The 21,333-nt window shown below is 41.4% G+C and overlaps 1 protein-coding gene and 1 long non-coding RNA gene across 2 annotated transcripts; both read left to right on the top strand.

The window, feature by feature from the left end:
- The first annotated feature begins 4,351 nt into the window (after nt 1-4,351).
- Nucleotides 4,352-7,023, top strand: LOC146547341 (uncharacterized). The gene is made up of 2 exons (XR_014890870.1): nt 4,352-4,652; nt 6,273-7,023. It is a non-coding gene; the product is annotated as an uncharacterized LOC146547341 (long non-coding RNA).
- A 5,509-nt stretch (nt 7,024-12,532) lies between these two features.
- Nucleotides 12,533-19,512, top strand: LOC146547342 (tubulin alpha-1C chain-like). The gene is made up of 4 exons (XM_085264703.1): nt 12,533-12,677; nt 16,740-16,962; nt 18,056-18,204; nt 18,317-19,512. Exons 1-4 carry the CDS (start codon nt 12,675-12,677, stop codon nt 19,289-19,291), a joined length of 1,350 nt encoding a protein of 449 aa, XP_085120829.1. The 5' UTR covers nt 12,533-12,674; the 3' UTR covers nt 19,292-19,512.
- The last annotated feature ends 1,821 nt before the right edge of the window (nt 19,513-21,333 follow it).

Consider the following 21,333-nt stretch of genomic DNA (forward strand, 5'->3'; position numbering starts at 1 on the left):
TGTTTTCTGGGTTTGAAAAATTGAGTCTCAGCTGTTCCGAAACTCCTGACACATAAGGGCTCACCAGTGGTTTTCACTCAGGCAGTGGCTGTCCATACTCTTTCCTGGATCGCCTGGAGCATTGTTGGGTTATCTTCCCAGCTCTGACAAATGTCCAGCTGGGATGACAACATTTATTCAGGGCCTTCTTGATATGATGTTCTTCTGCTTTGCTGGCTTCTGTATCTGTGGGGATGATGTTCACACTGTGCTGTAGCATCCTGATGACAACTAATTTGTGCTCCAGTGGGTGATGAGAGTCATGCCTTAATGTATCCATATGCATTGGCCTATGGTACACATCAGCTTTTCAGTACTAGTTCCACAGTCTAACAAACTCAATGGCTTGGTGGTGTTTCAGGATAGAATATTGGAGCCCTTTTTTACCTACATTGGGTAAAACTGGTGCAACCATGTTTCTGCCTGTAGTAATGGCAGTTGTGTGTGAAATGTAGACAGAGGACTAGTCCTGATGTGAAGGGTAGGGTCACCCTTTAATGTCTTATGAACTACCTCCACTACTCCAGTAACTGGAATGCAAGTGAGAGAGATTCAACGTCAAACGAGACCATTGTTTTTATCTTCCTCCATAATGTCTCGTACTTCTCCACAAATATCCAAAGTGTTCTGAATGTTGTGCTTGGAAAATGGCTGAGGACTGAAGCCAAAAACCTGGGAGGATGTTGTCAGTTTGTATATAAAAGATGGCCCATAATGTAACCCAATGGTAGGGCAGTCCTGATGTAAAACCTTGCCTTCTTGGTGCTTAGAGACCAGATGTGACAGGTGAGGGTTTAATCTGACTGAGAAAACAAATGGGTAAACATGCAGAATAAAAACTATCCTGCTTTGTCATATATTTTACTCTAAATAGTTTTTTTTTACTCTAAATTGTAATAAATAGTTTTTACTGAGGACACACATAAAAACAGCTGAGAAAGGCAAACTGAGGCTAAACCCCTGTTCTTCTAAGTTCTTACCTTTCTGTGTGCACAACATTTAAAATACCCAGCAAACATTTTTGAAAATAGTTACAAAATGAAAACTAAGCTATAAGCTGATGTCTGAGAAATAATGCTGTCTTCTGGGTGTCACTTGAGCATGTTGGACTTTATAGAAAAGCCAAGGTTATGTACAATAATGTATAATTAGCTAATCACATGGCAGCATTTAAGCATGAAGACATGGTCATGACATTCTGCTGGATTCAGTGTGAGCATCAGAAAGAGGAAGAAAGGTGATTTAAGTGACTGTACTTCAGAAACTGCTGATCTCAGAAGAAGGAGAAGACCACAGCAGGTACTACTCCTGTTAGCCTAGGAGAGGAACCTTTGAACCAAAACAGAAAATTGGACAACATAAGATTGGTGACCATGTCCAAAACGGGACTAATCCCGTAATAGCAACGTTGAGGGCCAGTGAGTGTGTATAACAAACCAAATGCATGCTGTTTCTAATTAGAAAGAAATACTTTGGCTTTCTTCATAATAAGAGTTTGTCCAATAAGCCAGACTATAAAAATGTTGATCAGTAAACTCTTAAATTTTATCACCAGGGCCTTATTGGCAGCTCCAACAAAGGGCTGTTAGGTTTGCACAAAGCAAATACAAGCTGTGACTCTAATACTAGGCCAAATGATTTAATTTCTAAACTAATAGGATATAATTCCATTTTTTCAGTCTTACCTTCTTGCCTCATTATGAAATTTTGCACAAACTCACAGAAGAAACTAAATTGCTGTTTATGAATCAGCTGCGGATTGGAGGTTAAAAGTCGAATCGGTAAATCAGGTTCTTGATGCATCACTTGGGCTCTTCTGTGTGTATTCTGTCCTTTACCTCTGGGCTGAAGTAATCCAGTCGGGTGATTCAAGTGTTCAGTTCTTGCCCTGTTAGCAGACAATGCTAATTTCAGTTGTAAACTGTGAGGAGCTCCCTGAGGGGTTTACCCCTCAGAAATAAAGCACTCTAATCCCTTCCAATTATTACCTGTTGTCTCGGTGACACAAGATTTAGAGATAGAGTTGCTGAGTGCGCTCTTCATGATGGCAAAATATTCCAAATCCACTGATTGCTTTGCTAACCAAAGCCTAGATCTGAATCTGACGGGAATATGTGGCTTTAAAACCTTCTGCTGGGACCTGCGGCATGATCACTGTTAATGTATATGATAATAATAATAAATGTGGGAGTTCTTCGCTTCTTTGAGCCCACTATGAGCTCCACTTTACTCTGAAATACCAGCCCCCTCTTCCTCCTCTATGCTGGTACTGCAAACTGTTTTCATTAAAGTGGAAAGTCGTTGAATTTCTGATGTACTTTAAGTGTGCACGACTTTGCTGTGTTAGATTCACTACACGGGAAACCAGATGCAGGTGAAATATAACCACAGAAAAGTTCTATTTTCTGTAAATGAGCTGACTTTAAACAGTTTGTTTCCCTGTGAATGCACACAGTGTAATAATGTGGGTTCAATCCTCCAATCTAACGTCTTACTGCTGCATAACTCATAAGCTGAAAGGTTTTTTTTCTGTAATTGTTATCATTGATTCCAGCTTGTATCTCCTTTTTATACAGGTGTTGCTTCTTCTTATAAATAAAGTGACTTGTCTAAAAGACTTTAACCTGAGATTTGGCGTTCTTGTCACGTTCTAACTCAAGCAGTCATGAGGACCGGGTGCAGAAAAAGTGAGAGAGATGTAACAGAAGAGCATCTGTGGACCTCCGAGGGGGAGGAGGACGAAACACACGACATGAAAAAGATCTCCACTATCGCAAACTCTCGCACCTTTCCAAAAAAAGAAAAAAAAAAAGATGCTTAGGGGACTGTTTGAAGGAAGGAATGAAGGAGCTATAGGCTCCGGAGGACTTTGAGGATTATGAGGACGTTCACATTCAGAGGCGGCGGCCTGGTGCGATGGGCTCAGGCCTGTGAAAGCTCCTGGATCAGTTCTGCGTTCCTGTGAAGAGTGATGGACAGCTAAAGTTCACCAAGACTTTGTTCTTCCTCATACATGCTGACCACGTGCATGCATCCATGACAAAGGCACACTGCTAATGAGAAATGATTTGATGTGAACACCACAAGGGGGGAAAAAACAGTGTTTCTCTTTTTGGTTTGGTTTCAGTTCACCCAGAGTGTTGGTGCACACAGAGTCCTCACCCTGGGCTCAGTCTGGGTTTGCATAAAGAAGTCACTGCTTTAATGTTACACAGTGTTACAGTGTCATTTCCTCACAGTCAGGAGCCAACACTTTGAAATATGACCTGCAACTAGGGGCATAATTAACCTGTGATTAAATGGGATTACAATGTATTTTATTAGAAATTACAATGTAATTATATTTACTTACAATTGGTAAGTAAATGAGTGTAACATGAGTGTAACAAATCAGGTCCTTACAGGAAACAAAGAAATAAGTATACTGTAAGTGATTTTAAGTATTGCATAGCTTTTAAAATAACAAGAATGCACCGATTTCCCAATCTCATGAAGCTTTTTTCTAATTTAAAACACAGAAAACATACAAAATGTTAAAACTTAGAAAATTTAAGAAAAATCTGAGCTAATAATGAATTTAAAGTGTGTGGTGTTATAAAGAAACAGCTGGAGGAACTTTTGGGAACTACTTGGGTTAATTAATTAACCTAAACATTAGTTAATTAATGTTCATTAATGTGACTTGGTGTATAAAAAGCGTCCTCTAAAATCATAGAGAGGCAGAGTTTCTCAGAGGTAATGATGGGCAGAGGTTCACCAATCAGCAAAAAACTGCACCTGCAAATTGTGGAACGGTTTCAGAGTAATCATCAACATAAAACTGGGAGAGATTTTGAATATCTCATCATTTACAGTGCATAATATCATTAAAAGATTCACAAAATATAGAGAGATCTCTGTGCGCAAAGGACAGGTAAGTGCATAAATATTGTGTTTGACAGCCCAGATCTCCTTGGTGAGTAACATGAAGGCTCACACAGTGGACATATTAAAAGGAAGCATAAAATGTTCCCCACACTACTAATATCCTACGAGCCCTTGAAGTAGTATTTGGCGTTTTTTAATTCCACCTTTTATTTTCTTCCAAGTTTGCTTCAGAAGAACAGGAGAAGAAATCTAAGGGTTCAAAATGCAACCAAATCAACTTTATGTCTTCTCCAAGTGTCACAAAATCCAAATGTGTTACGATTTCTCTCTACCACTCTCTCAGTATCAGTGACATCAGCACAAAACAGATCAAATTTAACAGGCAGGAAAAAGCGTTAGTGTCCTGCATGTTTTTCCATGTGGATTTCACAAGTGAACGGCAGAGGGCAGCATTGCGCCACCGCTGCCCAGCTGAAGACGAAGAAGGCGCTACCGGCATTATCTCGGTGTTTTTCGGCTGGAGGACCTCTTTGTTGTGTGCTCGCACTAAACCCAGCCGTCGGTGGGAGTGAAGATGTCCTCGGTTGGGTCTTTCAGAGAGCGCCTCAGGCAGCGGATGTCGGCTGTGGGCGATGACCTGTGCTCGGCGCTGGAGGAAACCACCGTCCGGTACGAGGCGCAGATCGAGCAGCAACGGAAAATGCTGGATGTCATCTGGAAACCCGAAGTAAAGTTATACAGAATAGGTGTGTAAGATCCTGATTTAACCACACTCGGTGTGACTGCGCGGTGTTGACAAGAAGGGGCGAGGACGGTGACACCGTGGGTGTTGGTGAGGAACAGGACAGGGCGGAGATCAGCAGAGTCTGCTGAGGAGGCCACCAACAAAAAGCTATAAAGCTGCAGGCAGAGACAGTCTGCTGCACCCAGACCCCATTATTAAAAAACAGAGGAAAGGGTAGAGTGCAGGGGTGTCAAACATATGGCCCGGGGACCCAGAAGTGGCACGCTAAAGAGTCCAATCCTGCCGGGCTATGCAGTAGTGGGTGGGACCACTACAGTATCGTATTACAGTATTGTGTGTGAAAATACAACCCCACCAAATACAGCATCCCCTGGATTAACACAGGGTTTATGGTCCAGGACGTGGAAAATCTGCGAATCAGAAACCATGTGTTTATTTTATTATTTTCATCAATTTAAAGCCATAAAAACCCTCCTGACACTTTTAAAGACACTTTTGAGACACATCTGTATGTATTCAGCAGGGTGTTTCGTATATAAGACGCCTTAAATGCATGGAAAAAAACACCTTGCTCTATAGGCTGGATCATCAATGTGGTGTTCAGCGGTAAGACGATATTTATATTGTTATGTTTTTTTAGGCTAGAAAATGCTTATTTTACCGCAAAAATGGTTCAAATATAAAAATATAACATTACCTATAGGCCGCAGAAACTCGCGTGAACAATGTAGGGAACTTACGGAAGACAAACAACCCAAAGCGTCAATTCTGTTGCACTAGTACCGGCCTGATACCAATACCAGCGTTGCTATCGATACTTGGATTGGGTGCGTTTGTATTGGTTTCTGTACTGACCAATCATGACACGACAGAACTTAAAAGTAAAACAATTCTTTTACTGGTGTTGATTGCAGACTGATCGCTTGCACACCGTCCAGAGAGTTACTTTCTATAAACTATGCTGCTACACATGGAAAATTTAAAAAGGTAATTTTAGGTAAAATGTTTGTTTCCTCTGAAGGTTTTGTGCCTTTTAAAGGTTCTTGTGTTTGGTTGTTTTTGGTAGGTTTTTAATCAGAAACAGCTCCATTTTTTTTGTCGCTTATGCTAGCCCAGGACACAGTGCCACAGTCTCAGCTGAAGAGCACAGCTCTAACTCTTCCAAGCCACCTCCTCCAACTCTTCTAGGGAATAGAATATCTTCAGTTTGTTTGAGAATTAAGCTGGAATCTCCTCCTAATCAGATGCTTGAACCGACCCGACTGTCTCCTTTCAATGTGGATGAGTACCGCTCCTTCCTGAGATGCTTGAACTCCTCCCCGAGGCAGCAAGTCAAGCGTCTTCCTCAGACTCGGAGGTGCTAATACTGGAAACAGCTCCAGTGCAACCTGCAGGCCAATGTTCAGTGAGGCCAGAACGACGACTCCACCAAACCCTACAAACCCTCCACCTCCCTCGGTTACATCTGAAAACTCTCTGTGAAAGTTATGAACAGAATGCCCCAAACGAATGATTACCATCTGTGCCATCAGACCTCTGCTGTTACTATAATATATTTGTTTTGTGTTGTCCTCTCATCACTCTCGTCACTTTTTGTGTCTGTGTGTGTGTCTCCCTCCAGATGACCCACACAATCAAGCTTTTAAGAAGAAGTTGGAGGTTTCCAACCAGGAGCAGAACTCCAGTGTGGACCAGAAGGACTCAGAGGTCACGGATTAAAGAGGACGAGGAGAAAACCTGCACCTGGCATGAGGGACAAGCAGGAGGCTAATAACTTTATGGTGACTCCTTACTTATCTACGGGGGGAGTAATCAAAGGGCTGTTTGGTTCTGACTGCGCATTCTTCACACATTTACGTTCCCAGTGAAGCCTTCAGCACATGTCCATACTGACACTAAAAGTTGAGTTTCTTTAGATCACCGGGCAACATGTTTCTCTTCCATTTTTGTTGTTTTCATATGTTGATTTATTCCAGTTTGGATCCTGATTCACACAAGGTCCTGGAAAACCTGGTAGGTTACTGAGGGCAAGAACTAAACCAGGTCTCTGTGGGCTGAACATCCCTAACAGTGAACCAGAGCCAAAGACAGCTCTGCCATAGATGAGAGCCAAGACTGGGAAGAAAATGAGCATGCTGTTAGCTCAAAGAGCAGCAAAGGTACAGACGGTACAGAAAAAGTGTGCGAGGTATTTGGGGGGAAAATGTGTTGAAGGTTCAGAGTGAAGCCCACTTGAGGAGTTGTTTGATAGGGAGCCAGATGTTGGTGATTATTGTTTGTGGGGTTTTCTGTTGTTCAAAGTGAGCGGTGGGCTTTTTTCTTTGTTGCTGATTATAAATCTGAAAATTGATTAAAAAACAACTTCATTTAAATATTTTGTTGCCATTTTCATTCATTCTAAAATTTTCTGATTGTTGTGACGGGAGCTCTGTGAAAGAGATGTTAATGCTTTAAAATGGATGTTTGGTTATTTTTAAAAAGACTCATTGCCTTTTCATCTGCCACTTTATTAGATACATCTTGCTAGTACTGGATTGGACTTCCTTCTGCCTTCAGAACTGCTTTAATTTGTTATGACATAGATTGAACAAGGTGCTGGAAACATTCCTCAGATTCTGGTTGATATTAACATGCTAGCATGTCCAATTTTGGTGAGCCCCTGCAAATTGTAGCCTCATTCTTTGACCTTGGCTGATAGGGGCAGCATCCGGTGTGCTCTTCTGCTGCCGCCAAGATGCTCTTCTGCATACCTCAGTCGTAACAAGTGGTTTTTTGTTTTTTGGTGTTACTGTTGGCTTCCTGGCAGCTTAAAGCAGCCTGAGCATCCTCCTCTGACCTGAGACCATTCTCTATAAACACTACTGGTTATGTGGGAAAATCCCAGTAGATCAGCAGTTTCTGAAATACTCAGACCAACAACCATGCCACGTTCAAACTCACTTAAATCACCTTTCTCTCATATTCTGATGCTCAGTTTGAACTTCAGCAGGTTGTCTCAATCATGTCTACCTAAAATACACTGTGTTGCTGACATGTCATTGGCCGATTAGATATTTGCATTAAGTAGTAGCTGATGTACCTAACAAAGGTGGCCAGTGAGTGTAGTGTACAGTTGTGTTCAAAATAATAACAGTGTGTTTTAAAACGTGAGTAAAGCTCAAAATCCGTATAATATTTTTATTTCCATTCATTGGGAACACTGCACATTATATTTTACATCAAAACATGAAGAACAAAGTATCAATATTTCAATTACTTTACAGAAAATGAAGCAAAACATGATACTGGGCTGTTCAAAAAAATAGCAGTGTCTGCATTTTTCATTACAAACTCAAATATTTACTCAATAAACTGAAAAAAACCATTCAGATTTAGCATTCCTGTGAATCACTAAGCTAATATTTAGTTGTTTAACCACTGTTTTTGAGAACTGCTTCACATCCGTGCTGCATGGAGTCGACCAACTTCTGGCACCTGTAAACAGTTATGCCAGCCCAGGATGATTTGACAACCTTCCACAATTCCTCTGCATTTCTTGGTTTTGCTTCAGAAATAGCATTTCTGATGTCACCCCACAAGTTTTCTACTGGATTAAGGTCCGGGGATTGGGCTGGCCACTCCATAACCTGAATTTTGTTGGTCTGGAGCCAAGATGCCGCTCGCTTACTGGTGTGTTTGCGGCCATAGTCTTGTTGAAACACCCATTTCAAGGGCATTTCCTCTTCAGCATAAGGCAGCATGACCTTTTGATATAAGCAAATTGATCCATGATCCCTGCTATGCGATAAATAGGCCCGACACCATAGTAAGAGAAACAGCCCCATATCATGATGCTTACACCACCATGCTTCATGGTCTTCAGAGTGTACTGTGGCTTGAATTCAGTGTTTGGGGGTCACCTGACAAACTGTCTGCGGCCCTTGGACCCAAAAAGAACAATCTTACTTTCATCACTCCACAAAATGTTTCTCCATTTCTCTTTAGGCCAGTTGATATGTTCTTTGGCAAATTGTATCCTTGTTTTTTTTACATAACATCATACTATACTACTATCTAGGGCTGGGCCATATTATACCGTTCACGGTAATACCGGTATAATGTTAGGCAACGATAGGAAAATGAAATATCGCGATAGAATATGAGTAAAACGCGCATGCGCAGTGCCTTTGTTTTCATACGCACACGGCCGATTGTTGAGTGAAACAGATGAACCAGAATTGGTTTGTAAAAATGGTGCAACTTCAGTGATGTGGAACTGGTTTGGTGTTTGTCTGTCAGATACACAAGAAAGCACATTTTTTTGCAGAACATGCAAGCGGCCGTTGTTATTGTCGTATTTGTCGGACTAAGATGCTCTTAAATCTGGGAGTAATCTGGGTCCTAAACTCCGTATGCTTCAGGTCAAACAACACTGCAGCATCACTGAGAGTTAAAAACTGTCTAAATTCTTTCATCTTTAATAAAACGATCAGCATTGCTGCTTTACCAGGTGTAACTATGAAGTTTAACTTCCAGGCATCCATGAAAACAAAATTTATTACATTTAACGGAGTTAGAAGTTAGCAGGAAGCTAGCGGAAGTTAGCTCGCTAATTTCGCTAGTTGCCTAAGCATGATATATAGATTTCTGAAAAAATTCAAACGTACAGCTCTGCTATCACTTCCAACATAAATGAAGACAGGAAACTAAACAGCAGTGACGTTTGTAGGGTTACTGAAGTTGGGCTAGCTGGTATATAATGATGTGCTACGTGATCGCTAGCGACACAGCTATGTTAGCATAACATAAACAGTGAAGCTGGAGGACGAACACTAACACTTTTCCACTCGATAAAAGTTAACGTGAAGGTTCCTCATGGTTAGAGACAAATGCAATCGCATGGCAGGATGCTGTAAACGGACCGAACTTCAGTCAGGAGAACAACTGAGATAATCCATCCACAATACGAGGTTAGTCATTAATATACTGCAACAACATGGGAATAGAGCCGCTGCCAGAGAATTCAACATTAATGAATCACTGGTACAGATTTGGAGGAAGCAAGAAGAATGAGTTTAATAAAGTTTGATTTATCTGACTGCTTTGTTTCGCTTAATGTGCCTTATAATCCCGTGCACCTTATTGTCCGAAAAATGCGTACTGCACACTGCAGTTTAATGTTGCAAAGCACCTCTTTTTAACTTCAGTGGATATTATACATGGTTATGCTCAGGATATGTCAGCCCATTTCTACTGGAAATGCCTTTTGGTTAAACTTTCAGCAAGGAATTTGCATTTGCACTGTTAAATTTTTATAAAGCTTTAATGTACATAAAAACCAGCTTCTTGTTTAAGTGAAAATAAATGGAAGGTTGTCTTTTTGCGCTAGTAATGTTGTGGAGTTGTATTTTGTCTCGCATCAATTATATCGTCAGTTATATCGTTATCGCAAATTTTCAAATATATATCGTGATAAATATTTTTGGCCATATCGCCCTGCTCTACTACTATCATATTGAACACGCCCATTTCACTTAATTCAGTTATGCAGACTCGGGTGCATTCATATCATGAGTGTTGGGTTGGTTGGTTTCTCTGACTCTACTACACCGACTGATAATTTTCAAGGCACCCAAAGCGCTTTACAATTCCAATTTGCTTTGTAATAATATGATTTGTACCAAAATACTGATTGATCTGGTTACTCCTGTTGGACTGTCATTATTTTGAACACAACTGTACCTTAAGCTGCAGACATGCAGTTGCGTCATTTGACCTGAAGAGAGCACTGTCGATCTGTTATTGAAAAGTCATCTATGCAGTATGTCACTGTCAGTAACTCTATAAACAGTTTAACCACAGAGGTTCAGCCTTAGTGTTACAACATCTATTCATTATAGCAGGAGGACTGATGGTGAAGCTCTTCTGTGTGATAATATTTCATGAGGAAAGAAGCTCAAGTTTCTGTGAGGCTTATACTGAAATCATATTTAACCCCAACAGAAAAGATAAAATAACACATTTGCTAAGTTATGTGACAAAACCTAAAGTTAAACATGACTGAAACAAAAATAGGTCATTTGTTGTTTTTGAGATATAAGAAATAACACACAAAATTTAAAGTCAGCATGTTTTCAGATATACAGAAACGAGTCACTATAATTCTGATAATGTAAGTAAATTGTAAGAACAATTGAAAGGTGCCTTTTGTTTATTTGAATTGCTTTATATACTTACAGGTCATTTCATTTGCATTAAATATTAATCATATTTAATTTATTAAGCTGACTGTCTTAACACAGACCTATTCTGCTCATTTCAAAGTAACCTTTTTCTCTTGCACCTCGTGCAGCCTTTCAGTTCCAACCTCTAAAGTATGTTGTTTCAGAGCCTCTTCCTTAAGGGCACTTTTTTGTTAAATACTGCGCTATATAGTGAATCTCAACAGAATGTCCTAAACATCTTTGTATTCTGTTTAGGAGATATCAGATTAAATTTAAGTAGGACTGGGCTGTACTTCTGTGTAATCCCAGTTTATTTATTTATTTAGTTTAACCACAAGTTGTTAAGTAAGTGAAGTTTTTTTTATTTAGAGTGTTGTGCAATAAAATAAAGTCTAGTAATAATCATAATTAAGTGTAACGTTAAATTTAAACACATTAATTAGCTGTTAAAAAAACATAACTAATTCATTAATTAATTAAAACAAAAGAAGCATATAACCAGCTGTGAAAAAGATGATTTGTCTAAGCTGGTAAACGTGGCATTGCAAGTTATCTAGACGAGTTATCTAGTAAGCAAGTGTTTAACTGATTCTTTAATGTATTTCAGGAGGAAGTGCAGGGGCCTTAGTGTTACTGGAAAGGTCATTGTTAGGGTCACTAATCTGGGATAAGCCGGTGGGGTTTAAGACATATACAGCTGAATGTCATAAGCATAGAAATGATAAGAAATGTCAGAATGATGTCCGATGATGGCAGCTGAAAGAAGAATGCAGGAAAAAAATTGAGCCTTGAGGAACACCACAGGTTGGAGAAGCAGGGTTACAGGATAATTTGCCAACAGTCTAACACAGAGTCAGAGACACCAGCCAAAGTATTATTTTAAGATTATTAAGTAAAATTTTGTGATCAAAGGCAGTACTCAGGACTAGCATAGTGAGCACAGAACAATGCCCTGCATCAAAGTCATTCAGATCATTATAGACCCATTAAAGAGCACTCTCAGAGGAGTGTGCTCCTAATAACAGGGTTGATGAGGGTCAGAAATCTTTTATTTACTTAACAAGGATCTGAATAGACTTTTTACAACTTTGTCACAAGATGGTGCAGTGAGTCAGCATAACCTTTATTTAACCAGGCATGTGATGAAGAGCAGATTATTATGTAACGGTGTTGGCCCCGGGGGGGGGGGGGAGTTTAACAACAGCACACTTCTAAAAAAAATTACAACATGACAACGAAATTTAAGAGACGACCATATTAGGAAGAAATCTGCTCTTTATGACATCATACAGAGCCAAGGCTAGAAAAACAACTGCCTGAAACTGAGCATTTAGAGCTGTTGAGTCATATGTATTACTTGCACATTTTTAAAACTTCAGTTAATGTTTGATGTTTAATATGAGGATCCAGTACTGGAACAGGAGATCTATATTACAGAAAGTTAGGTAACACAAATTTATTTTGACATAGTGGAACAAACCTATAATGAGAGTTTTTAAATACATGTACTTCACACCTGTGGAACTAAAAACAGCGATCACTATCAGAAGATTACATCATCTGAGTACTTCCTGTGGACTTTTATTATGACAAGGACACAGAGGAAGACTTCTCTTGCCCTTAAAAAAAGAACAAAGTCTCAGCTGTTGGGTGGCTCCACCTCTCCTCCTCCCTTTTCCTCCACCTCCTGTAGTAGCTATAAAAGTGTGCGTGTCACACACTGATGAGACTTCCCTCACAGAGATCTCATTATAGGTGCACTGTGAGAACCTGCAGATTTGAACTACTTCTTCTCCTTGGAAAACAATTAAAACAGCACAATGGTGAGTATCAATCCAGACATTATTTACTGTTATTAGTACAGAACTGCTTCTATTCAGCCGTAATTACCCCAAAATGCAACATATTAGACTTGAAATTTCTTCATAATTTAAGGTTTCCTCTTGTATCTTCACACTTTCTTCTCAAACCCAAGCTTCAGTCTACTATTTCTACTCTACTGGCCCCAGGCTGCTTCTCAAAACACATTTCTGTTTTTGGCGCTGATGCAGGAAATACCTCCTACCTCAGCCACGGAAAACAAATGTATGTTTAAAACATAGAGTCAGTCAGTGGAAACAAGCTACCGGGTAGCTGGCTTCAGCTCCGGCTCAGGGGAAGGTTAACTTTTTCCATATGAGGCCTGGAGGACTGTGTGTCTGTCAGGAGGGGCGTGCTTGTTTGCCCGGCTGGTTGGGAATGCTGATGTGGCTTCCAGCAGGCCGCTTGTGTATTTTGCATTTATTTTTGTTCAGCAGCGTGCTCACAAGCTGCAAAAACTCCAACCTCCGGGGTCTTTGGAGTGCACAACGTTTTGAGCAAAGTTGCTCGAAATGTTAAAGATAAGGGAAATCAGCAGAAACTGTGCATAAACTTCAGGACTCTGACCTCCCCCCCCCCTGACTTTTACTCCCTTTGCAGCAGTTAGTGGTATAACATTTGCAGGTCATTTGGAAAATGCAGGCAGACAGAAGTGATTGAACGCAAGAAAACGGTTTCTTGTGACACTTCCTACTGAGGAGGGGGAAGTGCAGAGAGCTCAGAGACTCAATTCCACCTTAAAGAGTGAGCTTTAAGTGAATACTTGGCATCGTCTGGTCTGGACGGCTTCTGATTTGTCCACCCGGTTCCTTCTTTCACCAAAATACACACAAACAACAACAATCCACTTCACTTTCATCCGAGGAAACCAGGAAACTCCAAAATCTTTAATGACTCATAGCCACTTCTGCATTTTTGTTTGAGCGCGCACTCTTGCAGCACAAAGCTCTCTACTGTGTTAGCTTACCAGCATGGAGACCCGGACGTCAAACATGACGTGGTTTCAGTCAGGGGACGAGATACAGGAAGCACAGTTTCACTCTAGACACCCCCCTCAGCCCCCATGTTTTCCTGGAAGTGGGTATTTCAAGGCTGCGAGGCATATTGCAACACCAGCAAGCAAACAGGCCGTCACGCCCACCTTCCTCACATTCAGCCAACAGATGTCACAACAGCTCTTGCTGAATTAGCTTCATATATGTTTGCAGTGTAATGTAATGTTTGCAGAGAGGCTGGAAGCGTCAGATTGTTTGCAGATTAGCGGAGTAAAAGTGTAGCCGCCGCTCTCTGAGGGTCGTCTGAATGACACTGAATGACACTCAAAATAGCTGTCTACCATCGCCATACTTAGCAGCTCTGTCATGGTGACCCTATCCTCCCCTCCTCCGCCTCTGATCACGAGCCTTTTACAAAGGAGGGGGTCGGTGGTGGGTGAAGGGATCATAATTCACAAGAAGCCCAAAGCTGAGCTGATAAATAGTTTTAAATCATGCTTATTGAGTGTCTGAGCTTGGTTTGTGGTGACTAATCCTAACTTTTGGTTTCTTGCATTCAGAAAATTCCTGAAATATCTCTCCACTGAAATCCCTTTATCTCCTCAAATGTAAAACATGCCTCGAGACTGATTATCAGCTTAATCGTATCTTATATAACGAACATGCCTGGCAGCATTGTTAGGGTTTCTTTAAATGTGTTTGTAGGCTTAGCCATAGGTTTAAACAGGCATGTTTGGCTTTAAGAATTTGAGATCCGCTTTCCCACTGAGACACCTTGTAAACATGAAGCTGTTTCTTATCCATCAATACATCAGGGTGTGAATACCTGAAGTCTTGTCTTAGCAGGTATGAGCAACACATGACGCATGTGCTCTCGTTTTTTCGTGGACAGATGGTCATCTGTTGACAGGGAAACTGCTGGGACAATGCAAACAGTGTGGAACAAAATCATCTGCAGAGATAAATATGACTCGGGTTAATAATTCATGAACGAGGCTAATTTCATATCCATGTTGCTTTTTGACAGCCTAAACTGGTTGGCTGATGTTGCATCCTACTTTCCCTCGGGCTGCTTCTGCACGATGAGACCAAACACGTTTTCACTCTCACCCACATCTTTTATAAGCAGCAAAAAAAAATACTTGAGCAGGGAGTGGAAGCACTTTGGACCTTACACACACTCTGACAAGACTGTGTTAATCACCACTGCTTGTTAGTCTAAGGCAGCGGTCCCCAACCCCCGGGCCACGGACTGGTACCGGTCCGTGAGTCATTTGGTACCGGGCTGCGAGAGTTGAGACTCGGGTGTGAAATGTATGGTTTTCAGGGTTTTTATCAGTTTTTAGCTTTATTTTGTTATCATTTTTTTCATTAACTCGGTTTTCCTGGGTCTTTTCACGTGTGTTATAAATAAATCTTCTTTTTTTCGGTACCGGTACTAGTTTTATTTTGTTGTATTTATCCGCGACACCTTAAAGGCCGGTCCATGAAAATATTGTCGGGCACAAACCGCTCTGTGGGGTTGGGGACCACTGGTCTAAGGCAGTGATGCCTGAGAACTATAAGATTGCAGATCCAGGCAATTTGAACACATGGAAATCGGGTTGTAGAGCAAATCGACTCCACCCAGCTCAACTGTCTTATAAAGCAGGTCATGACAGGCTTAAAGGCAGAAATGTTGGCAGTAAGGTATCCAGTTAAAACAATTTAGCCTTAAAAAATATATATTTTTATGTGATTTTTGATACACCACTATTTATCATGGATATGATGTCATATTAATTTTGGGCTTTTAACATTTTTTTTTTAAAAATGTTCAATTTCTAGGATGGAATAACAGTACAGCATGCATCTTTAATGACTTTGGAAAACAAGAATTGTGTGCACAAGTTTGAATTTATTTTGGATTTTCTCTAATCCGCACAGGGTCAAACATATAGATACTGCCTCACATATATACATAAACACACTTAAATCTTTTAATAAGTGGTACTGAAGATTCTATGATGTCCTATATGAGGCCTATCTTGTTAGTGATCATCATCAATGCCTTCAAACTCAATTTAAATTTACAGCAGCCCACATGGACAAGCCAAAAAGTTTTATGGTCAGACGAGATTGAGCTGTTTGACCACAGTGACAAGAAGTATGTTTGGAGGAGTAAAGGTGAGGCTTTCAAACCTAAAAACACTGTGCCAGCTGTAGCCAGATGCTACCACCAGCATGGTGGTGGTAGCATCATGCTCTGGGGCTGTTTTGCTGCCAGTGGTACTGGTACACTGCAAGTGGATGGAATAATGAAGGAGGAGGAACTTCCAAATACTTCAACTTCACCTCAAATTAAGAACGTGTTGAATTAACAGCTAGATCAGAGGTGTCGAACTCCAGGCCTCGAAGCCTGGTGTCCTGCAGGTTTTAGATAACACCCTGGGTCAAAACACTTGAATCAAATGATCATTCATTCATTCAGGCTTATGGAGAACTTCAGGACATGTTGAGGAGGTAATTTAGCCATTTGAATCAGCTGTGTTTGATCAAGGACACATCTAAAACCTATTGGACTCGAGGCCTGTAGTTTGACACCTGTGAGCTAGATGGTTGAAACTTGAGCACAGTTGGGTGTTCCAACTCTGCCAGAAGCTTGTTGATGACGACCAAAAGTGTCTGGTTGAGGTTCAAGTTGTTAAGGGAAATTTGACCAAATATTAGTCGGAGTGTTCGTTTCTTATTTGAGTCTGTATTTATACTGTTGACCCTGTGTGGATTAGAGAAATCCCAAAATACGTTCAAACTTGTGACCCCTTTTCTTCTCTCTCTTTTAAAAAAACAACGTGATTAAAGACGTATGCTGTACAATCATTCCACCATGTAAAAAGGGGAGTTTAAATAAAATCATTAAAAGTCCCAAATTACCATGAAATTTATGCCAGTGATTAGTGGATGTAAACTTTTGACAACAGCTGTATATTAGAGCAAAAATGAAAAGAATATTAATGACTAAAATGTCTTTTTTGTTTTCTTCCTCTACAGCGTGAGTGTATCTCCATCCATGTTGGCCAGGCCGGTGTCCAGATGGGCAACACCTGCTGGGAGCTGTACTGCCTGGAGCACGGCATCCAGCCAGATGGCCACATGCCCAGCGACAAGCCCACCGGAGGCTATGACGACTCCTTCACCACCTTCTTCAGTGAGACCGGCAATGGGAAATACGTCCCCAGAGCCATCTTTGTGGACCTGGAGCCCACTGTTATCGGTGAGGGTTTTACTCTGAGCGGGTTTTTAAGACCTAAGGGTTTAGGGCGTCGAAAGGTTGGTGGGAGCTGTTATTTTATTTGTCATTTAGAGTTTAAGGTGATTAACTTTTTCAATCAGTTTTTTAAAAAGCTAAAAGACTCCTTTCATGCTTTTTGTCTGAGTTTTTGCTACGGTCTGCAGACACAGGCAAACTGTGAAGTATCACAAAGCTGTCATACAGTGGTTTGTCATCGCACTCTTTTATAAATAGACTAGATTGCAGACACAATGAACTAAGATAAGCCTCACCCTGAAATGTTACATACTTTCAATGCTCAGCATTTGGCCGCAGAGGGACCCGGTTAAAGTCCAGCTGGTGAACATAGTGGAGCATTTAGTAGTCGAAGAGCCCGATGTTTTTCCTCAGGAGCTAAAAAGAGGGAATCTCAACTTCTGTTTATCAAGAGGACGTGAGCTCGGCTCTAAGTGGAGCTGATTCTTATGTAGTGGGCAAATATTTGTTTCTGCTGCCCCCAAGTGGCCAAAAAACTCATAACGTGTGTGTAAACTGAGCTATAAAAATGTCCAAAGCTATGAAGTTAAAACTAGTTAATCATTTTCTGTTATCGGTAGCAGGTGGTTCCAAGATAATGTTGATGCTGTAACAGTCACTTTTATGAATTTATCTCCTGGCCGAAGGTCATTTCAAATCATTCAAGTAGGCTGGGTTTCTCTGTAGCCCAGCCCACTTGAGTTTAAATCAGCCAGTCAGATCCACTCTTCTTCTTTCACTCAATATTTTCATTATGCCTTTGCAACTACAGATGGAATTAATACAGACTTAGAGCTGCATCAAGAGTGTTAATATTTATTGCATGTTGGCTCCTTTTTATTGTTTACTTACACCCACAAAAGCAAAAAAGAGCCTTTGTAAAGTTTCTGTTCTTCCAAACGCCATTAACAGAAACTACAAACTGGACCCAAATGACCTTCAGGGGGACTCCTAATGTTTTGGCATCCATTTTAATAGTGCGCTTCGATTTTTAAGAGCAAATTTTCTCACTCAGCATGAACAGTCAAAGCATTGCTCGCTCTCTCTTGCTCTCCTTCAGATGAGGTCCGTACAGGAACGTACCGCCAGCTCTTCCACCCTGAGCAGCTGATCTCCGGGAAGGAGGATGCTGCAAACAACTACGCCCGCGGCCACTACACTGTGGGAAAGGAGCACATCGACTCTGTTCTTGACAGGATCCGCAAACTGGTGAGAGAAGAGCAGAAACCTGGAGAGATTTTGAGTGTGGGGCTGCTGAAATAAATGGGCTTTGAATGTTGTTTTTGATTCTTAAATTTTAATATGTGCCTTTTTCGGTCAGTCTGACCAGTGCACAGGGCTGCAGGGTTTCCTCGTCTTTCACTCCTTTGGTGGAGGAACCGGCTCTGGTTTCACCTCTCTGCTCATGGAGCGTCTCTCTGTAGACTTTGGCAAGAAGTCCAAGCTGGAGTTTGCCATCTATCCAGCTCCTCAAGTGTCCACAGCTGTGGTGGAGCCCTACAACTCCATCCTGACCACCCACACCACCCTGGAGCACTCCGACTGTGCCTTCATGGTGGACAATGAGGCCATCTATGACATCTGCCGAAGGAACCTGGACATCGAGCGCCCATCTTACACCAACTTGAATCGCCTCATCAGCCAGATTGTCTCCTCCATCACCGCCTCCCTTCGCTTCGATGGAGCCTTGAATGTGGACCTGACAGAGTTCCAGACCAACCTGGTGCCCTACCCTCGCATCCACTTCCCTCTGGCCACCTATGCCCCTGTTATCTCAGCAGAGAAGGCCTATCACGAGCAGCTCACCGTGGCTGAGATCACCAACTCTTGCTTCGAGCCGGCCAATCAGATGGTGAAATGTGACCCTCGCCATGGAAAGTACATGGCCTGCTGCCTCCTGTACCGTGGTGACGTGGTGCCCAAAGATGTCAATGTCGCTATCGGCAATATCAAGACGAAGCGATCCATCCAGTTTGTGGACTGGTGTCCTACAGGCTTCAAGGTGGGCATCAACTACCAGCCCCCCACCGTGGTTCCTGGAGGAGACCTGGCCAAGGTGCAGAGAGCAGTGTGCATGCTGAGCAACACCACTGCCATCGCAGAGGCCTGGGCTCGACTCGACCACAAGTTCGATCTGATGTACGCCAAGAGGGCCTTCGTCCACTGGTATGTGGGAGAGGGAATGGAGGAGGGAGAGTTCTCAGAGGCCAGAGAGGACATGGCTGCCCTGGAGAAGGATTATGAGGAGGTCGGCGTCGACTCGTTCGAAGAAGATGAAGAGGGGGAGGAGTATTAAAAACAGGAAGTGTTTATTTAAAAAAAGAGCTTTTTTCATGTCATTGTTATCAGTCTCATGCAGAAGCAGTTTAATGACTGTAGACCACTAATAAAGACTGCAGAGCAGCAGTTTGTCTGAGCTCAATCCCACGGTGTTTGGTTTTATTGAAGAACGACTCTCCACTGAGAGAGACTGTGTCTGTATCTTCTTTTTCTAATAAAACTCTTCGCAACTATCAAGCTTGTCCTCATCAACACTTTATTAAAACTCTATGATGCAGATCTATAATGAAGGTTTAGAAGCCAGGCACTAAAAAAAAAGGAAAAGGAAGTTATAAAACCATAATGTGTGCCTAATAGTATATGTTCATATGCAGATTCATTATTACAGTACTGGTTTAATAAACCAATAAAAAGCCCTTCTTAGGAAATGTTGAAGCTTTCTGGTCCAACGAAAATGGCTTTTAAACAGGCTGTCCAATAATCTGCATCCTATTACACATTTTTAGATCGAATGACACCTGAAGATATTATTCTATAAAATAAATACCATGTCATTCTTCAAAAAAAGAAAAAGATCAAGTTCAAAGTATAAGTGACGCAAAGATAAAAAGAGAGTTTGATAAGTGGTGTAGGAAAGAGCAAACAATGGAAAGGTTAAAAAAAATCCCATTCAGATCCATAAATTTTAAACATTTTCTATTCTACCAATAGAAACGAATATTTTGTTATTTTTCTGTAACTACATAACTAACCATAAGATAACAACACTAAAATCTTCCCTAAACCGTTCAATGGCTGTATTTGGCTTCTGGGTTATAATGTGGGTGGTCCACCACTAGATGTCAGTGTGGGGTGACTTTACGCAGAACAGACTTTTGCGCCGTACTTTATTTTTAAATGTATGCATTTAATCAGGATGGATTAATCAAAAGCAACATTTTATATTAGTGAGCTACTATTACCTCAAAGTTACCATTTAACATTTAAAGCAAACTGAAACATGTCTGTTTGTTTTCACAGGTCTAAATTTGCTCATGTGGTTTACACTGTACAGACATGTGACCTTTGCGGTCACCCCTCTGCAGATTTTGTACTCTAAAACTGTCAAAGCAAGGCTCGATTCCTCATTTCTTGCAGTACAAAGTGTTTTTTCTTTTGGTCTTTATAAATTTTCTGCTGAACCACCAGAGACAAACTTAACTTACATCTTCTGAAGTTTCCGCCGCAGCTTCTCCTCCCTTCCCTGGATGAGGCGCTCTGTAATTGCTTTGATGTAATTAAGGCTCAATTTGAGCGGAGTGTAGGCACAGCGCGGACGGGGGATTTATAAAGGTCACAGAGGGCTGAGAGAGAAAGATAAATGTTCTTTTCTCCTGGATTTCATAAGTCTGCTGCCACAGTCCACCAACTTTTACTGTTACTCGCTTTTTCTCGACGTGGCCGTGAGGCCCTAAATCACATCTGTCAGGGTTTCAGGGTGCCACACAAACACACCTGCTCAATATGGCAAAAAAAGGAAATTACAAGGTGCTGATATCGATAAATAATCACAGCAGGGTCGGGACAGGCTGCAGCCTGGTCGTGCACAGATGGATAAAGTATTGACGTTTGCTGCTGCAAGTGTCAAATGAGGACAGATTATAGCAAGTTTAAACAGAAGAGAGAACTGCAAGATGATATTTGATAGGTTAGATTTCAGCAGCTCAAAAAATACTTAAATAAGGACAATCAGGACACTGAAATCAACCTTCTTCGATATTGGAGACAGCAGATAGAAGCGGCAGAACAGAGTTCTCCTTTAGAGATAGGGTAAAAAGTTCAGTCATTCAGACTCAGGGTACTGCCACTGCTCCTCCAAATTGAAAAGGAGCATCTGGGCATCTGACTCGATTGCCTCCTAGATTATGTGTTCCCTACAGGACAGAAACCCAGGGGCAGAACCGGGGCTCATTTATGTCTCTTAGCTTGCCTGGCAACTCCTCGATGTTCCTCCAGGTGAGTTGGAGTACGTGGCTGGAGAAAGCGAAGCCTGGTCCATCTCTGCTTAGGCTGCAGCCG

Source organism: Mchenga conophoros, linkage group LG23 (genome assembly GCF_057382185.1).
Source record: "Mchenga conophoros isolate Kocher_MC1m ecotype Shallow Benthic linkage group LG23, M_conophoros_male_GT1.1, whole genome shotgun sequence".
In the NCBI taxonomy this organism is placed as follows: Eukaryota; Metazoa; Chordata; class Actinopteri; order Cichliformes; family Cichlidae; genus Mchenga; species Mchenga conophoros.